The 20,223-nt window shown below is 40.0% G+C and overlaps 1 protein-coding gene across 1 annotated transcript in view; it reads left to right on the top strand.

Annotated features, from left to right (window-relative positions):
* Nucleotides 1-12,890: 12,890 nt before the first annotated feature.
* Nucleotides 12,891-20,223, top strand: part of TNFAIP8L3 (TNF alpha induced protein 8 like 3) — a 46,771-nt gene continuing 39,438 nt past the window's right edge. The window contains exon 1 of the mRNA XM_030456919.1: nucleotides 12,891-13,152. Coding sequence (XP_030312779.1) covers nucleotides 12,903-13,152 — 250 coding nt within the window. The 5' untranslated portion in view covers nucleotides 12,891-12,902. The remainder of the gene's footprint in view (nucleotides 13,153-20,223) is intronic.

Raw genomic sequence — 20,223 nt, 5'->3', positions numbered from 1 at the left:
TATGCTGCATGGTTTTATATATTGCATTTGTGCAATTAAGAGTTGTTCAGAGATTAAAGGTGAGCTCACTTCAGTGGCAGTTATGCAGAGAAAATGGATCAGCAAATGAAACTCTGCTTCAGGGTAGAAATCAACACATTAAGTGGTTTTTTTATCAGTTTCTATTTTTATTATGTTCCCACTTTCCTCTTTGTTCAATAATGAAGGGGAGGGGATCTAAGGGCATCTAAGCTTGAGCCCCCATATGGAGAACAAAGTTTCCACTGCTGTGCATTACCAAACTGGGTGTTAATTTCTTCCAAATTTATTTAAACTTTGCCATGGGACATCTGTTCTTGTGTGCTGTGTTATATGATTAATACTTTCTACATAGTCTTACAAGAACAGACAATAATTTTGAAAGAATGTTCTTGCTTTAACTTAAGTATTCTAGACTGAGCTTTTTCAAAATTAAAATGCTAGCACAGCTCCCTCCTTTCATTATGTTGACAGCTGAATTTATATTTCTAAATTGAGGATGTAAGAAAAAAACAGATGTAGTGCAAAGTGCACTACAGTGATAAACTTATGTACTTAATGGTCTGTGTTATCCAGAACAAACAAGAGATGCTCTCCCTCTTGGAATTTGTGAACAACAAATGGGATCCCTCTCCCAGTCATTCCAGATCTTTTTTTAAGAGCCAAAACCCAGCTTCAGTACACTTTCCTACAGCAAAATCAGCTCTATTTGTTCTCATTATTTAGTGAAAGAGAGATTGCCCAAAGGTGACATTAGTAATCCAGATTTCTTTCCACTCAAATTGCAGAGAATTTCACTTTATCTAATTGAAGCTAAAGGCAAATCAACTTTTCTCTGAAGCTTCAAAATTAACACTGCAAAGACAGCCTTATGGCTTAATCCATCACACATCACAACAGTCAGAGCTGGCTGTAAATTTCTAATAAAGTATCTTTTTATCTGAAAATGCCTAAAGTGAGCATCCTTAGACCAGCAAATTATTAGTAATCCAGAAATCCCAAAAGTAAAATTAGTTTATTTAAAGCTGTTCTTCCTGTTGTTAAAAACTTAGATTGAAGTCTCTAAAAAGCATTTCCATATTCTTTTGTTTTATAGTTTTAAAAGTGACAATGTAAAAAGGTTTCCAGACTAACACTGACTGTGCTTAAACTCAAGTCAGGGGAAGAAAAAAAAGAAAAAAGAAAAAGAAAAAAGAAAAAAAAAAAAAAAAAAAAAAAAAAAAAAAAAAAAAAAAAGACAAAAATTTGACCAGATTCCTAAATGTCAGTGTAAGATTGCAAATAACTTTTGCTGACAAAATCTAGAAGAATTACATTGGTAGCCAAAACCAAGGCTGTGAGCCAGATTAAATAGGTTTGTGGTTTATTCCCAATTGCTCACTAAAACCATCAGGTCAATGGACTAAGGCAGGAAAGAAAATTAAGTCCTACCTTCCCAAACACCTTTCCTTGGGTTCCTTAGGTATCTATCTTTTGTGCTTTACAGTACAATACCAATTACTAATGAACATTACTGGTGGACACTTAACTTTCATGTAAGAAAACATGGAAAGTTACTTTTAAATGTCAACAGCAGAAGTTTAATGCTTCTATTTGATTCTAATTATATTTTTTAACATGTATAAAACTGCAGGATGTATTCTAGGCCCTGTAAATTCACTGAATTAATACACTTGAGCCAAAGGCTTGGTTATTGTTCAAAATAAAGTTCTAAATTAACCTTTACAAAACAGCAGATGCAACTTTGTGGCATGTCCTGAACAAGCATTCCTTACTACAATTCTTACATTATAGCTTATTCCAATTGATTTATCGGTGAACACTGATAAATTTGATTTATCAGTCAACACAATTAAGTATTGATTTATCATTCTGTATTGCTTTTTACTGAAGGAATTTTATTTTAGTGACTGCTACTGAAAACAAAAGCCTGGGAAGTTTTGGAAGGGTTCTCGTGTGCTAAAAAACCAAAAATAAAACAACCTATCAGACCTGAATGGTCTTCGTTCACATCTGCTACAAGAAATGCAGAGTGCAAAGGGGTGAACATTTCCATTCAGACATCCTCGTGGCCAAGAAACAAAGTACCAAGCTATGCCTTGAAACTTTCCAGCCTGCCAATAACCCAGCTGTGTTACAATGGTATGGGAGTGACATCCCCATCATAATAAACAGCTAAAACAGAGACAATTTCATTAAAAACCAGAATGAACATTTTGTCAGCTGTTACCATAATACACAAATGCTGAAAATAGGGGCTCACAAATAATGATAAATATTCATTAGGACACTGTTGAAAGTCGATGAAAAACATGGCTCAAACTTAGCCACCACTGCTGGTGTGTCCGTCTAACAAGTCCTGGTACCCTGTTTCTAGAGGCTTTGCTCTCTTAGCTGATTCAGAGCAACCATTTGTCCTAAACACCAGTAGGAAATGTGCATGTTTAGCATTTCACTGCAGGTTCTCAGTGCCTCACAGGAATGAGCTTTTAGAGAGGAACAAAAGGAGAAGACAGTGCACAGGCAGATGGTAAGCAGCCAGGGAAACATCACGCTGGGTTGGCTGATCACTTAAAAAAACAAACAGAAGGAGATGGTCCCACTGTGGGGGAGAGAAGGAGAAAACTTGGGAGGGATCACACACATATTGCTTCTGTTGCTGCTGCCCCCGTTCCCTAAAGTGCAAGGAGTCAGAACAAAATGGAAATTGGCAAAGAAAATGGCAGCCTCGGTCAATACACATACCGAAAACACTTGGCACAAGTGCCTCTTTCCTCTCTGCAATTGTCACTGCTTAGGCTCTCACAGTTTTTGTCATTTTTGTACTGAAGCTGCTCAAGGAGTAAGCAGCTAATAAAGATTTAAGAGGAAGTCCCACATTGAGTATAACTTTAAAGGGTTACCATATCAACCAGTGCCCATTTGACCAGGTGTAACAATGCTCCTGAAAGACTCAAAACATCTGCTGTCAAGTTATCCTTCTTTATGGGAGAACTGCAACTACTGGTGCACATTTATGTGTTATATTGCTCCTGAAACCTCACAGATTATCTTTTATTCTGAGCTATACAGATGGCAACTTTTATGCATACAGGAAACTAAATCACAAGGTCCTGCTTTGCTTTTCATTGCCTTGATCACAAATGCCCTTCCCTTGTACACTGACATTTCTGTGATTTCATGTTAGATTTTTCAAGGAATTAAGTCAGTTGAAACCTATCCACTTGTATTTTGGCAAGCTATTTTTCTATCTCTTGGTAAGAAACAGCAGGTAAGTTGGACAGTATTGTGACAGTAATAGCAAAAGCAGAGTGTTACCATTTACAAAGAGGGAGAGAAGCAGCAGTCCTACCCTTTTGCAGATGATGTGAGGTCAGTTTATCTCTATTACTAAGCCATACCCTGATATGCTGTATAAAGAATCTCATTTAGTGTGGTGAATTCCACTGGTCAACATTTACAAAAACAAACAGATAAAAATCACAAGCAAACAAACAAAAAACCCAGAAAAGCCCACATGCTATTGCAGTGAATCAGGGTACATTTCTTTTATGGTCCTTTGAATTTGTGTCATGGTAAAAATGAATAAATTCATCCTCCCCCCACTCCTGTGTGTGTATATCTATGTCTGTATATCCTGGCTCTGCAATGATCACCTGGTTTCTCAGTGCCATCAGCAGCCACAAAAGTTTACCATGGCACCAAAACTGCAACAGCTTTCAGTCTGTACCACACCTGCCAGGGCCAGCCAGACAAGAACATCTGAAAGCAGCTGGTCCAGCCCCCCATCTGCTGGCTGCACTCAGCATATGCAGATTGCACATGACTAACAGAAAATTTAACTGGGGACTCTCAGACTGAATTTTGTACTGTTGCAAGACATGCCAACGTTTTCATCCTTTCTTCAAGGATGATTTTATCATCTGATAGATTGTACGAATTACAGAATCTAAAATTTGCAATGATACAAAACATAATAAGGGAAAAATGAGTCTGGAAACTTGAATAGGCTATTTCATCTATTTACCAATCAAGACCTGAATCACTATCAACACTATTAGTTCTTTTCCCTGTAATTTTTGCATACAAATTCTGCATTGTACCCTGATTGGTCACCAGATGATCAAATAGTCCAGCAAGGTAACAAAATGAGAATAACTGACTTCAAGAATATGAAATTCCTAAAAGGTGTATTTCTCTTAATAAGCTGTACTTCAACAATAAGCATGCAAAATCTGACATAGAAGAGGATATTTCAAACTTCCACATTAGTTTGAACAGATTATCAAGAAAGGGAGTAAAGAAATGAGGGCCAAAACAGAGATAAAAATCTCAAAATTCCACAAAACAAACATGCTACATTCCTCACTGAAACCTGCAACTTCACCCACCTAAATGCACAGGAAAGAAGACAATGTCTTCATAAATTGGAAAAAAGAGAAACAGTGAATAAAGGCTGAGTCATCACAACTTGAGCTTCCACCTACACCTCTTACACATACACACAGAAGATGAACAGCATTGTTTATGAGCAGTGACATCTGAATATCAGATGAGTCACTACACGAGGTATTTCAGGATTCACTTTATCACAGCATGTGAGAGGAATACAACAAATGGTCTTAAAACCAACCCTCATGTGCTTTGTCCAGTGCTTTGTAAGGTTGCCTTTTCATGTAGTATTTTTTGATAACAAGCATCTTGCTTTAAACAAAAATCCATTTCTGAAACTGAACCTGTTATCCCAAAGGAGGTTTGGCTACTGTTCAGTGGAATACTGCACACTCTCTAGTGCTAATTGCATATACCCTTGTACTACTTTTATTTGTTTACATTTTTGCCTCTTAATCTATCCTTAACTTGGAAAAAACTTTAGAAGCTACATCATTGGTTAACAAAGGATCACCTCTCCTAACAGTTTACATAAAAGTTTGGTTGCAATGGTGCCTGAATTGTGAAAGTTTTAACCAGTCCTCATTCCTACTGCAATGTGCTGTGAGATGACAGCAACACCACAGGCTCTTTGCCTCCTTCAGTGTCAAGTACTGCCCACCAGAACTCAACTAGAATTCATTAGAGCAAAGCACACTGCCTTTCATTAAAAACATGAGTAGCCAGGCCCAGTTTTACCCCAGATAAGGTATTTTTATATCCAGAATTATATCAGCTGCTAACTGCTCTAGATTCTTCTCTTGAAATTCCTAGTACACTGTTAGAACTTCAGGGTAACTGACTGACTTTACCAAAGCTCTGAACACTCTGTTGGGACGTGGTCTCATTAATAGGATTGGTGTTTGTTGTACATGATTTCTTGTTAATTACAGAGCACAGTTCATTATTCTTCAGAATGGTGGGAACCTTATCTCATTTCTTTATCTAATGATGTAGCATGGTGATGCCCTCCTGCAGCATTTCACTTGGTAGACTTTGTGATGGCTTTCTATCATTCTTCAAATTCTTTCATTTAAATACCTGCTGCAGCAGTTGATCTGCCCTTGGGCTTGTGATATCCATAATGAATCCCTGCAGTGACTCAGTTTGCTGCTCATTGTAGCTGTTGATAGAGAGCTGAAAGGTTTGTTATATAACTAACCCATAGACCATGTCTGAAATCTGTTGGTTTATTTCGTTTTGACCCAAGATCTATAATCCAAAAATTTAGTCATTCAAAGTAGAGGTTCTAGATCTTTCTACTTGCAGAACAATTCTTGTCAGAGCTGGATTCAAACACTTCATATATTGTATTTGTAGGTACCCTGAGTCTCTTGGTGTGTGCAAGAGAAATAGTTCACCTGAAAGTGATCTGAGCAAGTTTCTAAGTAATTCCCAGTAATTATCTTTACTGGAAAAGTTGTAGGACTACTTCTAATCTAATTTCCAGTGTTGCATGTTCCCAAGACTATTCATAAAATGTAATTTTTTATCTGGATTGATGATATTTAGTTATTTATAGATAGGTGGGAAGCAGAGTGCTTTTTGCCATTCTCTCAGAAATGGTCATGAAGTAATGCCCACACACTGTCAGATGCAGATGATGTTTCCATACTGTTCTAAAAATCACATGAAGCTCTACAGAAACCACAAACAAGTCTCTTAAAATTCTGCAGTTTGAGTGAAGTCTGTGGAAATTACTGGATTGATTCATTAAAAAAAAAAAATTGTTCTGTCTCTACAATTGCCTCTCAGAGATTATGAGTCCTGTTAGTCCAAAGAGTTCTACTCCTCTCAGCAGGAGCTCTGTACCAAGACTGATCTCAGTTTCTGCATCACTATTTCAAGTCACAGGTGCATCATTTCTGGACTGAACTCCAGTGTTGATTCAGTCACCTTTCCTATGTGCAGATCCACCATGCAGCTGGCACAACATCTGGTGTCAAGGAGCAACCAGACACAGCAACCTGCAAAACACTGTATGCTTTAAAACTTTTCCTAATAACATCCCAATAAAAATCTATTGTTTCTATGCAAGATGTTGAGCCCCACGAATATTGGATTTTTTTTTACCACAGTCTAATAATTGAGGATGGCTGGGTATCATGTGGATAAATATTAGCTTTCAAAACTCAAATGATCTGAAACATTTTGCAGACTGTTTTCTTGTGTGTTGAAGAATAGAAGAAAACAATTTTTAAAAAAAGAGCCACAGAATATATTTGGTAATATACATAAGCATGTAACAAACATTGTGATTATCAGAAAAAATGTGGTTGTTTGCATAACAAATGGGATTAGAGAAGTTAAGGAAATAACTGATGTTAACTGTAAGACATTCTGGAAAGACAGTCCAGTATATGTCCTCCATAGTTTCCTAGCAACAAAATTTTCTCTGCCTTCTCATAGTACCATGAAGTTGTGGAATTTTCCTCCTACACATAATTTGAAAACAGAGATGAAAACAAGGATGACCCATCTTCCAGACTAGAAGCAGAAAACTATTTCAAAGCTTGCTGAAACACAGCTCAGTAACAGGCAGCATCTGTTGTTGGTTTAACAGTGTTTTACTTGCATCTTAGACACAAAGTCTAAAATACAGCCATCAGATATTCAACCCTCATAATAAAGAGAATAATTCAACAACATATGGAAAGTATTTTAAATAACTTCAGTGACCACCACAAGAATTAAGAATAATTCCCAAAGACAGCAGCAGGCAGGGAAATGGCTTTGAGAGGTAGCTGTTCCCTAGCTTTCTCTAGACACTATAAGAAGGGGGACAAAAGGCAACCTGGCTTTATCCCTTGCATTAGTGATTCCATAGAGAAAAATTCTGTAAAGTGTATTTTCCCAACTCCAGAAGAGAGGAAGCAGAGCAAAATTCTTGCTTTATTATTAGTATCCCACCTGTAGTGAAATCTGAAATGGTGAGTAAAATGGCTTCAAAGTAATGATGTTTAACTCCCTGTTCACAAACACAAGTGAGGGTCATGGCCTAACCAGTGAGATTTCCACAAAGGTTTTCCTCAAAAGACATTTTCCAGCAACTGCATTAATGGGTGCTTTTTCAGTTTGGGACAGTAGCTTTCATTTTTTGATCACTTAGAATGCAAGGTCATAAATGCAAGATTTTGCCAATCTACATCAATTTGCATATATAACATCTTTCTAAGCACAGAACAAATCATCAGCCCAGAAAAGAATGGTGAAGTATCTTTAAAAAGATAAAACCAAATATAATCAAAGTAGTACCAGAGTATGAAATACCCAGGCAACTCAAACTACAGTTTATAATAGAAAATCTTATTCTACACCACTCCAAATGAACAGAAATGTAACGATGTCCTCATGGCCAAAAAATTAACACAAACATTTAGTCTGCTCAGTTTTCATAGGAGTTTATTTTCCATATGGTAAGAGGAAATAGTACAAGTTATTGCTTTAGTGGAAAAAAACACAAAACAAAAAAACCTAAAAAACTCTAACAAAACAGAACAAAAAAAAAAAAACCAAACCACAAAACCAAACACAACAGAAAAGCAGGCACTACTCTAGCTGTGCTGCTTTCCTCTGTCTGTAAGCATACATGTTATTAAGCTTACCTCCCCCTTTAACTGTTCCTTCTTTAAAAGTTGCAGTATTTGTTCAATGCTGTATCAATATTTATTGTTCCCTCTTCCTTTCTCAGTATAAGCAGTCAGAATTTGGGTCAGACCCATTAATTACTTTTCCTGTGCTAATCAACTCAAATCCCAGCCTATTTAAGCAGGTGAAAATACCCATTTCTGACAAAATTATACTTTCTGATAACCTAACAAGATTTAGAGGCAGTTCAGCAGCATATAAATTGCTCAGAAGTACAATATTTTTCTACTCTATTTCACTGGGGATTGAAGTCTCATAACAGTACTTTATAAGGCATTGAGGTGATTTTAACTACATTTCAGACCTAGCTGTAAATAAGATATTCTAAAAACATTACAGCACAGGTTAGAACCAGTACTGGGCTGCAGCCTCAGTCTGTCACTGCTTCCTCAGCTCTTCTTAAAGAAGACTCAGCATAAATGGAGAGCATAACGTCCATACTACAGTAGGTATTCAGGCAGAAAACACTGCATTTTTCCATACCTATCCATGCAACACAGGATGTCCATGCACTGCCTAAATCAGACCTAACAAAAATCTAAATCTTTGAAGATCTACTGACACACTAGTAAGAATTCAAGTAATACAGGCATCTTTCCCATTATTTGAATTCTAAATAAAACATAGTGTTCACAGACTCCAGTAGATGCTTTATTGCAACCAAAATATATTAAAAATGCAATCTATGTATATGCATATTGATCAACTTCAAGAGAGCAGTAAGAAACTAAGTTTCTGACATGACAAAGTTGTTGACTGAGAATCAACTTATCCTTGATATTGATGTTTTATGCTTTGCCAGTAATGGTGCAGGTAGGTTTCTTCATAAAATACATACACTTATAGCAAAACTGGAAGAAAAAAAAACCCTAAAATCTGTTACAGTACATTTCATGAATATGAAATGGAGATGGGAGTATATGGGAGATGCTTTGCTCTAATACATTCAGTAGAAATGGTGCTTGGATATGAGAGATATAACATTATAAACTACGAAGCAAAATATTAGAAACAGTACATCCTAGGGCAGACCTTATTTAAATGGTTTTAAGAAATTCTTTGTCAGAAAAAACCCTATAATCTTACATTTTACACTTAGAACCTAAAAGATTTAATCCTATTTATATGTCCTTACAGTCTAAAACAGACAAATCAAGCACAAAGATGATAGTGCAGAAGATGTTCTGTTCAATTTAGTAGTCAAAAGAAAGGAGAGACTGCTTCCTGGGATAGGTGTTAAGGCTCAGTTTGAAGAATGAAAGCTTGAGTAGCAAAGCAGAGAGGCAGCTTCTCAATCTTTTCTTTAGCAGAAATGGATAACCTAGCAGCTCAGGTATGGATCAAGGGACACAGATGAAAGTCTGTGCTTCACATTTGACTTTAAATCAACTTTTCCCTTTGTCTGGTAGAGAGAAATACTATAAAACTTATTTCATAATAGTTGTGTACTAGACATATGATAGCTGGGCTACTCAAGTATTTATAAAACAACAAAACTGTATTTGTGTGACCATACAAGTGCAATTTGCAGATAGAACAATGAGAGAGTGTAAATCCTAAAAGCTCTCACGGGCAAATCTCCAGCACTCAGATACAATGAGTGGGCAGAGAAGGATTTCAGATAAGTTCCATATGGAATAAAGATCAAGACCAGATGCAGCTGAAATATGAATGGAGGAGCCATACAGCAAGGTAGTGACTACAGACATCATCCTATAACTGGGAATACGTGCAACACATGGGGCAGCTCCAGTGGGCTCTTGTCAGCCCCACTGCTGGCAAATCATATCTGTAGAGATTTGCAAGCAAATGTATTAACTGAGCCTTGAGAAAAACCATTTCAGTTTCTAAGCATCCCAACAATTTTTAGGTCTACCCCAGTAATAAAGGAACAGTCAGAGCTACAGTCACAGAGCTTTGGCTTATAACAATGAATATGTAGTTGCACTATTTGTACCCAATGCAAAAAATAAGGCAGTCATTAAATGTCAGCTTCCACCATGTGGAGTTTCACTTAACACGCATCCAGCTACTGCACATATAGCTGTTAATAAACCTTTTGTGCTTTCCTCTGCAGCAGTACTGTAATGAATGGAAACTATGAAGTTCTGAGCTCTAAGCATTTGGGATTTTCCAGGTCACATGTTAAACCAAGTGCTGGACTCTGCTGGGGAGAGAGCATTAAGAAGAAAAAAAAAACCTGAATTCTAACCATATGTTTTGAAATTAAACAATACGCTCATTCTGCTACAGCTAAAAATTTTAATGACTGATTTACAGTTACCAGCAATAAAGAAGAAAAGTAATCTTGAAACTGCTTTTACTGTGGAATAGAGAGTAATTACAACATAGTAATGAGAATGCCTACTGTATATATCACAAGCTTGACGCAATACGATATTGATTAAGTTATACCATTTCCATCACATTTATTAGTGTAGTTATACAAGGATAAAAATACCTGACAAGAATTACAATAAGTATGATTCAGTTTTCATTTTAACTATTCCATACCAAGGCTTTTGTCTTTTAAAGGATCATGAGAAATAATCTGTCCTTTTACCAACTGAACGATGATCAGTGGCAAAGAAGTCAGACTATTCAGTGTTTAACATTTCACTGCAATTATAGCATAGGTTATGCACTCAGAAACAAAAGTTCACCCAGAAAATAGGGTAAGGCCAGTGCCTGGAATACCTTGGAAGCACACACAGAGCTGCAGCAGAGCAGCCCATGACACAACCCAGAATGGCTGTCTCAGGCATCCCCTTTTGCTGCTAGGGGAGCAGAAAGGGCTCCACTATACATGCCCCCCAAAAAACCAGCATTCTGGGTTTGCTTACCTTATTACTGTGATTGCCATTACAAAGTCAGAATTGTCCAGGTTAGAGATTCAAGCTATTAAAGACAGTTCAGAAGATAATTAATTGCACTCAAACAGAAACTTCTTTTTCCTATTAGATTCAAACTGCGATAATCTTAACTGGGGAGGGTTTTTAGGTTGCATTTATGCTGGTAAAAAGCAAACAAAAGAGGACAAAGAGACAAAATCCCATCCAGCTCTCAGGTTCTGTTCTGGGTTTGTTGTGGGGGATTATTTTTCTGATTTAGTCTTGGCATTTTTCTCTTGCTACACTGTTTATACCATGTTTGCAGATTTCCCACATCTGTTAAACTGCAACCTGTGTACATGCATTCAGATTTCACATTGGCTCCTCACAATAGAATCGTAGAATCACTTTAATTTAGATTTTTTTCTTTATATGATACTAATGCACAAGGTTAAAATAGTCAGTATTTGAGTGTCACTTCAATTTAGTGAAAGCAATTACAAACAATTGTCCAAATTTCTTCCCATGAAAAAATAAAAAAACAACTGTGTTAACACTACAGGCCCAGGGTATGGCAGTAACATGTCAAATGCTTGACACCAAACTTTTCACTCCAGAGGTTTAAGAATTTTGTCTCTGAATTCAACATACAAATTCCCAGGGCCAGAAAGTTTGAGGTTTTCTATTTCTTTAGGCTCAATGTGATTTGAAGGCAGAGGTGTGTTAGGATTTAGCCTAAAACATAAGGCAAACTCTGGCTTCCTTTTTACTATTGCAGTTCTTGTTCTCAGCACCACGCAGGATAAGCCACCACTGGAAAGAACTTGACAGGGTCCTTTGAGCTTAATAAGATCCCTCATTTAAAAAAATAAAAATAAAAAAATTCAGTGTACACTAGCAGAGAAAGTCTTCATGTTCATGAAGACCATTTGCTATGTCTGATGATGGTAACTTAACATATGCAACTTCACTGCTTTCTGCAGCAATGTGAGGATCTGCCTGGCTTTAGGGGAAAGAGTTACACAGTAAAGAGGTATCTGTGGGCTAACAGGCATAAAGGTCTGGTTAGTGACTGCAGTAATCTGCAGGTAAGTCCTTTCAAGGCACTTGACTGGCTTTTAGAATGTGACACATCAATGGATCAGATAGATCTATGAGGTCTATTTTATGGTGACATTTGACATGGTTCCCAATAAGAAAAGTATTCTCGCTCCTACTTTTCTGGGGGGTTTGTGCAACAATTAAAGTGATCTCTTGACTTGCAGCAGAAAGTGTAGGAGTAAAAGCAGAGAAGAGATCTACCTAACCTCACCACAGCTGAACAAATGGCCCCAGCCTTCTGAATGGCTCAGTACTGTAGAACACCAAGCCTGCAGAGTTCAAGCTGTAAGTGTTCATATTCAGAGTACAAAAGATTCTTCTAACATTTACAAAATATTGCATTGCCTCCACAAGTCTGCAAACAGGCAGCAGAAATTCAGTCCTTCAGTAATCATCATGGCACTCATATCCTACAACTGAGCCGTGTGCGCCTCCCATGTTCTAAGGACTCAGGGTTGAGGAAACTGATCATTAAGGAGAGGGAGATTGTGACAAGAGACAAAGTGACGACTCGAGGTCAGGAGAGATGCGCACAAGAAGGAAAAAGTTAAGTAAACCAGAGACACAATAGCAGACGATGTAAAGGACTGACGATTTGGTCCTTTTTGCTCTTAAGCTCTGCCTCAGGAGGGACCTCGAGCCCTCCGCGGACCGAAGGTGCCCAAGGTGCTACAGCTGCCCCCAGACACACCCCGACGAACAACTTCCCCACAGCGGCTCCCAACGGAGGCCGCGGCCGAACCGGGGCGGTGCCGGCGGCTGCGAGACGAACTTGTGCCCACGGGCTGGGGGCAGGAGCTGCTTCCCCGCCGCGCCCCCGCTCCCTCCTCCCCTCTCCGGATCCCGCCCGTCCCCGCTCCTCCTGTGCAGCCAATGGCACTCAGCGAGGTGGCTGCATGTGGTGGCGCGGACCCAGCGCCCGGGCTGGAAGGAGAGGAGGAGGCAGCAGGCTCTGCTCGCTCCGGTCTCCCGCTGCCCGGTTCCGGGCACTCCTCCTGCCAGCGGCAGCCTGACACTCGCTGCCCTCTCAGAGCTGCCCCTCGGTCCCTCTCACCCGCCGGTACCTGCAGCATGGACTCGGACTCCGGGGAACTCAGCGAAGGCGAGCTGGTCTTACCCGCAGGTAAGGGGGTGCTGCCTGACAGACCGGTACCGCCCGGTTTCGGCCATGGGGCTGGGGGCGATGGCGAGAAGGAAAGAAGGAAGGAAGGGGTCTCCTCCCGACGCCACCGGGGCAGCTCCGGGTTCGGCGCTGAGGAGAGGAGACTGCCGCCCCGCGAGCCCCGCGATGAGGCGGCCCGGGCGCGAGCCCCGCCGACCCGCAGGCGGTTCCGAGCGGCCAGCGGTGCCTCTGGCTGCTGCCGGGACCGGCGCCCCGCGGGAGCAGAGGAGGGGTGCGGGCCAGCCCCGCGGTTCGCTTTTCCCCGGGGTCAGGTCTGGGAAAAGAACCGCTCTGGAGAGTTGGGTCCAACCCTGACGTGCCAGGCGGTCCATGAGCAGTTTTGGCGTGAATCTGCTGCATTGTGCTTTATGTCCAGAGGCTGCGAAGTTTCTGGGGTTTGGTCAGGGGTGGCTTCGCTGTCGCTCCAGGAGCGGAGCGGCCAAGCCCGTGTGCAGAAGGGGAGGCTCCCGCTCCGCGGGCGGCTGCGGAGCCCCGGGGCCGCTGGGCTTTTGTTTTCAAGTCCTAACTTGTCACCAAAAAACCAGAAAAATGTTGCTAACTCCTGCAGCCCGCATAGTTCCCAGATGAGACAGACGAAACAAAACGATTAAAAATCTCTTGCCAAATCTCCACACTCCTGTGTCCCGCACGAACCAAACCATCAGTGTTGTGCCGCAGTCCAAAGCTGTCCCTGCACAGGCAGTAAACGGGTTCAATAAACCCGTGCTAAATCCACCATGCACCAAGGTAGGGTTGGTCTGCCAGCACAGCATGTGTCTCAGTGCTGCTCCACAGAGAACTGGTGTCGGCTCAAGGCCATCGCCCCCCCTTCCCCATCCCCACGTTTCCAGCTCTTCTTCAGTCGATGGTGTTACCCTGCCACCAGGAGAGCAGCCTGCAGTGCTGTCACACACACGGTGGCACATGACAGAACCTGAGCTGTTACAGACATTTAAGTGCAGAAGGGACCACAGAAGGGACCACTTTGACCTCCTTCCATGTGGAAGTTCCAGGCACCTTCTCTGGAGCCATTTGGCGGAGATCAGACAAGTAAGCACAACTGATACAATGTAACAGTAATGTCTGATATTGTTGTAGGGATCAGAATAAATGCAAATAGAAAGCTACAGTGTTACATCACGAGATTATATTTGAGAAAAATATTTTCACTATGATCTGTCCAGTTTAGACACAGCCTTTTTCCCAGCTGGCACCTCCCCCTGTATACCACAAAAAGAAAGTTTTCAATACTAAAAAAAGATTAAGTACAACAGGGAAAAAAAATCCAGGCATTTTGTGAAGTATTTTAACTGTCCTAATAATACAGCAGTGATAAACACTGGTAGGAGGTCACGAAAGATGTTATCTTGTCAAGTCCCCCAGCAGAGCAGGATTTTACAGCATAGCCTTAAATCCAATTCACTTTTAAGTATCAGGGGTATTTACTCTTGATACCTTGCTTTGTATTTTCTTACTTGAGATCTAGAGAATTATTAAGAGCAACAACAGGTCATTCAGCTCCTTACATTCCCTGGATCCATTAGGCTAAACTTACTAGCAAAGACCACCTACAGCTGTTACACTTTTTCATCCAAATATTCAAAGCAGCGCATGAAGAGAAAGATACAAATACTACACTTATAGACAAGTTACTGTAATATAGCTCCTGCCAGCAACTCACTGCTGTTCTGAATAGGCTTTTCTGTTAACAAATTAGAAATAACTATGCTTAGAGATTGCCATAAGTGCTTTTTATGTCACCAGTTGTTAGTTGCCAAGAGTTGATGTTCATCATTCTCATCTCTTCTGTTCCTTCTTTGTACTATCTGAGAGAGGAAAAATCTGGTATTATAACCATACATGGCAGATGCCTATGCAGTAGAATAAAATTGGAATAAAGTGAAAACTTGTTTTTTCTTAACCAGTTGCAATCATCTTGTCTGCATTAAAGAATTACTTGTTGTTTGTATCCCCCATCCTCTTCTGAAAAATACATTTCTGCTAGATGTCATCTGGCCTTTTTTCTGTACTCTGCCATATGCAGAGTGCAGTATCTCTCTGTATGTGGGTGTTCAGTAGTCATGCTGTCGCTCACTGTTGCAGGCACAGAAGTTGAGGGGTTATGGTGTGGGATTCAGTCACCACCTTGTACAGGGAGGTGCCACACTCCACAGATCCCAGTGACCAGGGGAATTCTGCCAGAATTTTGTAAGGCAATCAGAGTGCTTCAGAGAAGTATTTGGCATAAAGTCCTGGTAATGGTCTGATTTTGGCCATTGTTTTTACAACAGCTAGGATTTAGTATTGGAAGTGACACCAGATTGGATCTTTAGCTTACTCCCTTCATTACCAGTCCAAGTTTGTGAAGAAATTACTTTTGCTTACACAGTTAAAACTCCTAGTAACCATTTCCCACTGCTGAGCTTGTCTGTTTGTTCAAGTCCAGCTTTATCACTAGGGCTTCATGATGCCAATGCAATACAGGTGTTTAAAAACACATTCCATTCAAAGGTTTGGAGTTCTGCAATACTTATTCAGCCTTTTGCTCTGTCCCAGTGAAACAGCAGCCCTGCCACCTCCGTGGGACTAGAGGCTACCTCCTGCAGCCCCACCATCTGCCACACACCCTTGGCTTCCAAGAGGCAGCTGGAGCATTGCTCTTGGGATCCCAGCAGTGTCATTTCCTTCAATAGTCCACTTAAAGCTGAGTCTCTGTGAGTAGTGTAAGACACTAGCTGAACTTGGAAAAAAAAACCAAAAACCAAAACCAACCATACAACACCAATACAAAGCACCAAACCTCTGCACACAAGAACATCCAGTTACATGTTTACTCAAGTGAAATGTGAGTTTCACTGTACATGCAACTAGTCTCATTTATTTTCTTGTCCTTCAGATAAGCTTTTGAGAACTCAACAGGAAATCCTAGAATAGAACATTGTTCTTATCTTTAATGTCCACCTATTGAGAGGTTGGTTTGTAAAAAAAAAAAAAAAAAAATCTTGAATAGAGCAATGCACTACTTTTTCCCAGATCTTTCACTGGCAGCCTACCACTTCAAAGTATGCTCCTCTGTGCCATCTTTCAGAATAACATTTCACAAAAATCCAGGTCATCTCCTACAGCAATGATTTTGCAGTGGATTTGGAGGTTCTACATGTAAGAAGGTGGTAGGCTTTCATTTGGTGTGCCTTGTCCTTGACTGAAATAGGCAGGAATTTGCCATCTAGCTTTTCATGTGATATTGATTTAAGCCTTGATACAAAGTACCAAGTCAGAACATAGTTTTCCATGTTTCTTTCCAACTGAACCTTACACTATTAATATATGACCACTAGAATCTAAGCTGCCTGTACAGTCTTAGAAATAATTCAGATTATTTTTATGAAGCTTAACATACCCTCTAGAGTTTCTGGTCCCTTTTCTGGCTTTCCTCCCACTAAAGTCAAAAGACATTTGGCCTAGGAAAGAGAGCAGCTTGCACTTCAATTAGAGCTCTAAACTGTTGACAGGTGGGGCTTTGTTTTGTTTTGAAACATCCATGCTACAGAGCCTACCACTTTGTATGAAGCCAGGGAGAACAAACTGGACACACTTCCAGGCTTACATCCATAAAGGCAGTGGGAATCTTCAGTAGGGCCAAGATCTTACCCTGCAACTCCTGGCACAAAAATATTGATGCATTTTAAATTATTTGATAAAGTAACTGAATGCCACACTGGACTATATGCTTAGTAAAACCAACAGATTTACACATTATGTACTGTTGTAAAATAGCTCCAACAGATGTGAATATTTTTTCTGGGGCAGAAATATTATTTGGTTTGCAACACTTAGCAAATAATTTTTTCTGCAGACTATTTATCATGCTATAGGAACTGCCTGTACTGCAGTGAAATCCATCTTTTAAGCCTGTTACATATTCTGATCACTGTTTTACACAGTTAAATGCCATTCAAGTGCTAATATATTCTTGTAAATATAAAATTAATTTGGAAGTGTACTCTAGATATTTAGCACTTAATTACAAGGCATCAGTAACATGCTTATGTGATATAAAGTGCAAGTAGGCATTTTATAATTCTCTTTACAGTATCACACTGGTAATTTGAACACTGTTTATTAAAACAAAAGGTATACTTTGCCCCAGGGAATATTTGTGATTTTAAACAGAGAAGGTTGTTGTTTAACAAAGTTAGTGCGATTTTATGTAAAAAGGTCCAAATCAGATATGCAGATATTTATTGAACTTCAGGCAAGCCAGCAGAAGTGAGAAAAAACAACATTTTAAGTATAGAAGCTAGGAAAAAACCAACAAACAAACAACAAAAAAACCCCTATTGAGCAGAAGGTGCAAACTGTACTGGATGTTTCTGTAATGAAATGTTTTCTCACACCCATCTAATAAAGGGCTGGTCCTTCCTTTCTGCCAGAAAGCAGAGGAAAAACAAAGCTAGGTGAAAATTAGATGGACAGATGATGGACATGCACTAGCACATCATGGGATCCCATAGTCTGAATCCCTTACAGGGTTTTTTGGGCTGCAAGCTGAGGCAAGCATGTATCCAAGTTTCCCTGCCAAGACAGAGTGGGCAAGGGAAACTTCAGGATTAGGAGACAGCATCTGCCTGTAAGAGCAGGAGCTGATCTCTGCTGTGGCCTCCAGGAAACACCTGGTCTGCTATTCACATGCAGACCCCTCTTTAGCACAGTGACTGTCAGATTGGGAACCTTGTCCAACTGGGGAAAAAAAAAAAAAAAAAAAGGAAAAAGCCAGGACTTAAAGAGGCAAAACCTCTAGTTGTGCAGTCATGATAGTAACGACTAAGTAATCCCACATTTTGTCAAGTTGAATAGACAGCCTGGACAAGCAGCACTGACAGTTTAGTTGTACAGGTAGCTTGTTCAGTTTTCTGCTCTTTCTGAAGCACTGGATTAAAGCCCAAGCTTACCTGCCTGTGCAACAGCAACATTTGTGGATGAGACTGCTAAGCAGCAATAACTAATAGCATATGAGGCAACATTTCAGCAGCTTTGACAATTTCTACTTTGAGAGAATAGCATATGAACACACATGGCATCAGGAGGACTTGTCATGATGGATGATTTTCTTCTCTTTGAAGCAAAATATTTTATTCTTTCTTCTTATCTACACAAAAGACTTAAATAGTCATGGTAGGAACAGCAGGTCACCTGTTTTTGTTGGTAATGGAAGAACAAAGCTATAAACCCCAGCTAAAAAGGAAAACAGTAGCCCAGATGGATGAGGTGGATGAGATGAGATGGCTGGACCTGGCCTGCCTGGGAACATTTAATTTGCACCTTGCTCACAGCATCAGCCTGGGGCTGACAGACCCCCCCCCCAGGTAAAAGTAAAGTAGGAGAACCCTGTTGCTTTCTACGAGTGCTCACTATCTTCTCTAGTAAACTAAGCAGGACCTGGCTGCAAGCCCAAGCAGTGGTACACAAACCTCTAAACTGTTTATCTATTAATATACTTCCTTACACTCTTTCAGCTCATGCCAGACAGCCTCCCACAAAATGTCCTGGCATGAGACAGAGGATAACAGTGGCCAGTATGAACTAAACAACATTTGGAGTGTGGGAAAGGATTCAGTTTCCATCCATATGGCAGCACAATGCATGTACAACAGGTTCTGTCCCAGTTTAGCTGCAGACACAGACCCTGTGGTCAGAGCAGCGTGCAGAGATTTCCAGTCACTATGACTTGTGGTGCAGAGCTCCCAGCTGTCCAGGCTGTTGGACTCCTTAGGGACTTCTGTCAGGGCAGCTGCCTTGGGCCAAGATGTGGGTTTGGAGCCTTGCCCAATTTAGAGTGTTGTTTGTTGTTTATCTGCAGAAATCTCTCTGCCACTTAGATTATGGGAGGGCACCCAGGCTGACAAGCCTAGTGGAAGGGGACTCTTGCAAAGGTGAGACTAACTTGTTGCAAGAATTACACCTTGATACCCAAAACTCAGACTTCTGGAGAAGCCAAACTAACCTCATACTGGCTGGTAGCAAGTGACTTTTCTGCCCTTTAAGGAAGCCATCATTAATGAAAAAGGCTGAGAAAGAGCAAAAGTTACTTTGCTGTCCTCTCTAGTGGTCACTGACCCCTCCTTGGGAAGGATTCTGTTTTAAATTAAATTTTAGCAGTTGGTAATGTCTACAGAAGACCAGAGTGCCCAGTCTTTCTGGGCACATACAGGTTTTGTCTGACATTTATTGATGTAACAACAGAAAAAAAAGAGCAGGATTATTCCTATCTATATGAAACACACTTCACCATGAAGATCTTCCCTTTTGTCTTCTTACTGGTGCTAGTTTAATATGAAATTTTTCTGCAATACAAATACTAAAAATTAGCAGAATACCTCACTACCACCAATGAGTGGTGGCATTAACTGTTCATCCAAACAGTTTGTATTAGAGAGAAGCTAAATTTTCTCTTTGAAGAAGTGTATTAACACTATTATTGTGTCACCATTTCCTTTCCAAATAGCTTTCTGTTTACTTTTAGAACAAATTGTTTACATGGTCAAATCACCGACAGATGCAGATCAAACAAATGAAAGTTTCTTGAACTTTTGAAAGTAAGGTTTCTGAGCTGTGGGCTTTTTGTTTTTTGGTTTGTTTTTGGTTTGTGTTTTTTTTTTGTTGGTTTTTCAGTTAAGATAATGATTATTCAGATTATTTTTCAAAAAAACAAAACATCTGTGCCATACAGTGTCATGCCAGGCAAATGTCTGTGGTTTTGTTTACTTGAATGTAATTTTAACTTTGTGTATTCGTGAATCATTTCCCTTCACTCCCAGAAGTCAGGGGGAAGGAGATTAAAGTTGTCAAGGGTGACCTTCACGGTCACTTCAAAGGAAATTATAGTTGGTGCCTCACAATTTTGATACATAATTTTTGCACCTATTGCTAAACATTTCTCCTAACAGGGGAGATCATTAACGACAATCAGCATAATCATTAGAAAATTTTTTTAGAAACTTATAAAAGAAAAAAAACCAGTGAGGAAAAATG

Source organism: Calypte anna, chromosome 10 (assembly GCF_003957555.1).
Source record: "Calypte anna isolate BGI_N300 chromosome 10, bCalAnn1_v1.p, whole genome shotgun sequence".
Lineage (NCBI taxonomy): Eukaryota > Metazoa > Chordata > Aves > Apodiformes > Trochilidae > Calypte > Calypte anna.
Note: the sequence above shows the minus strand (reverse complement) of the source record. Positions and strands in the feature narration are given on the sequence as shown.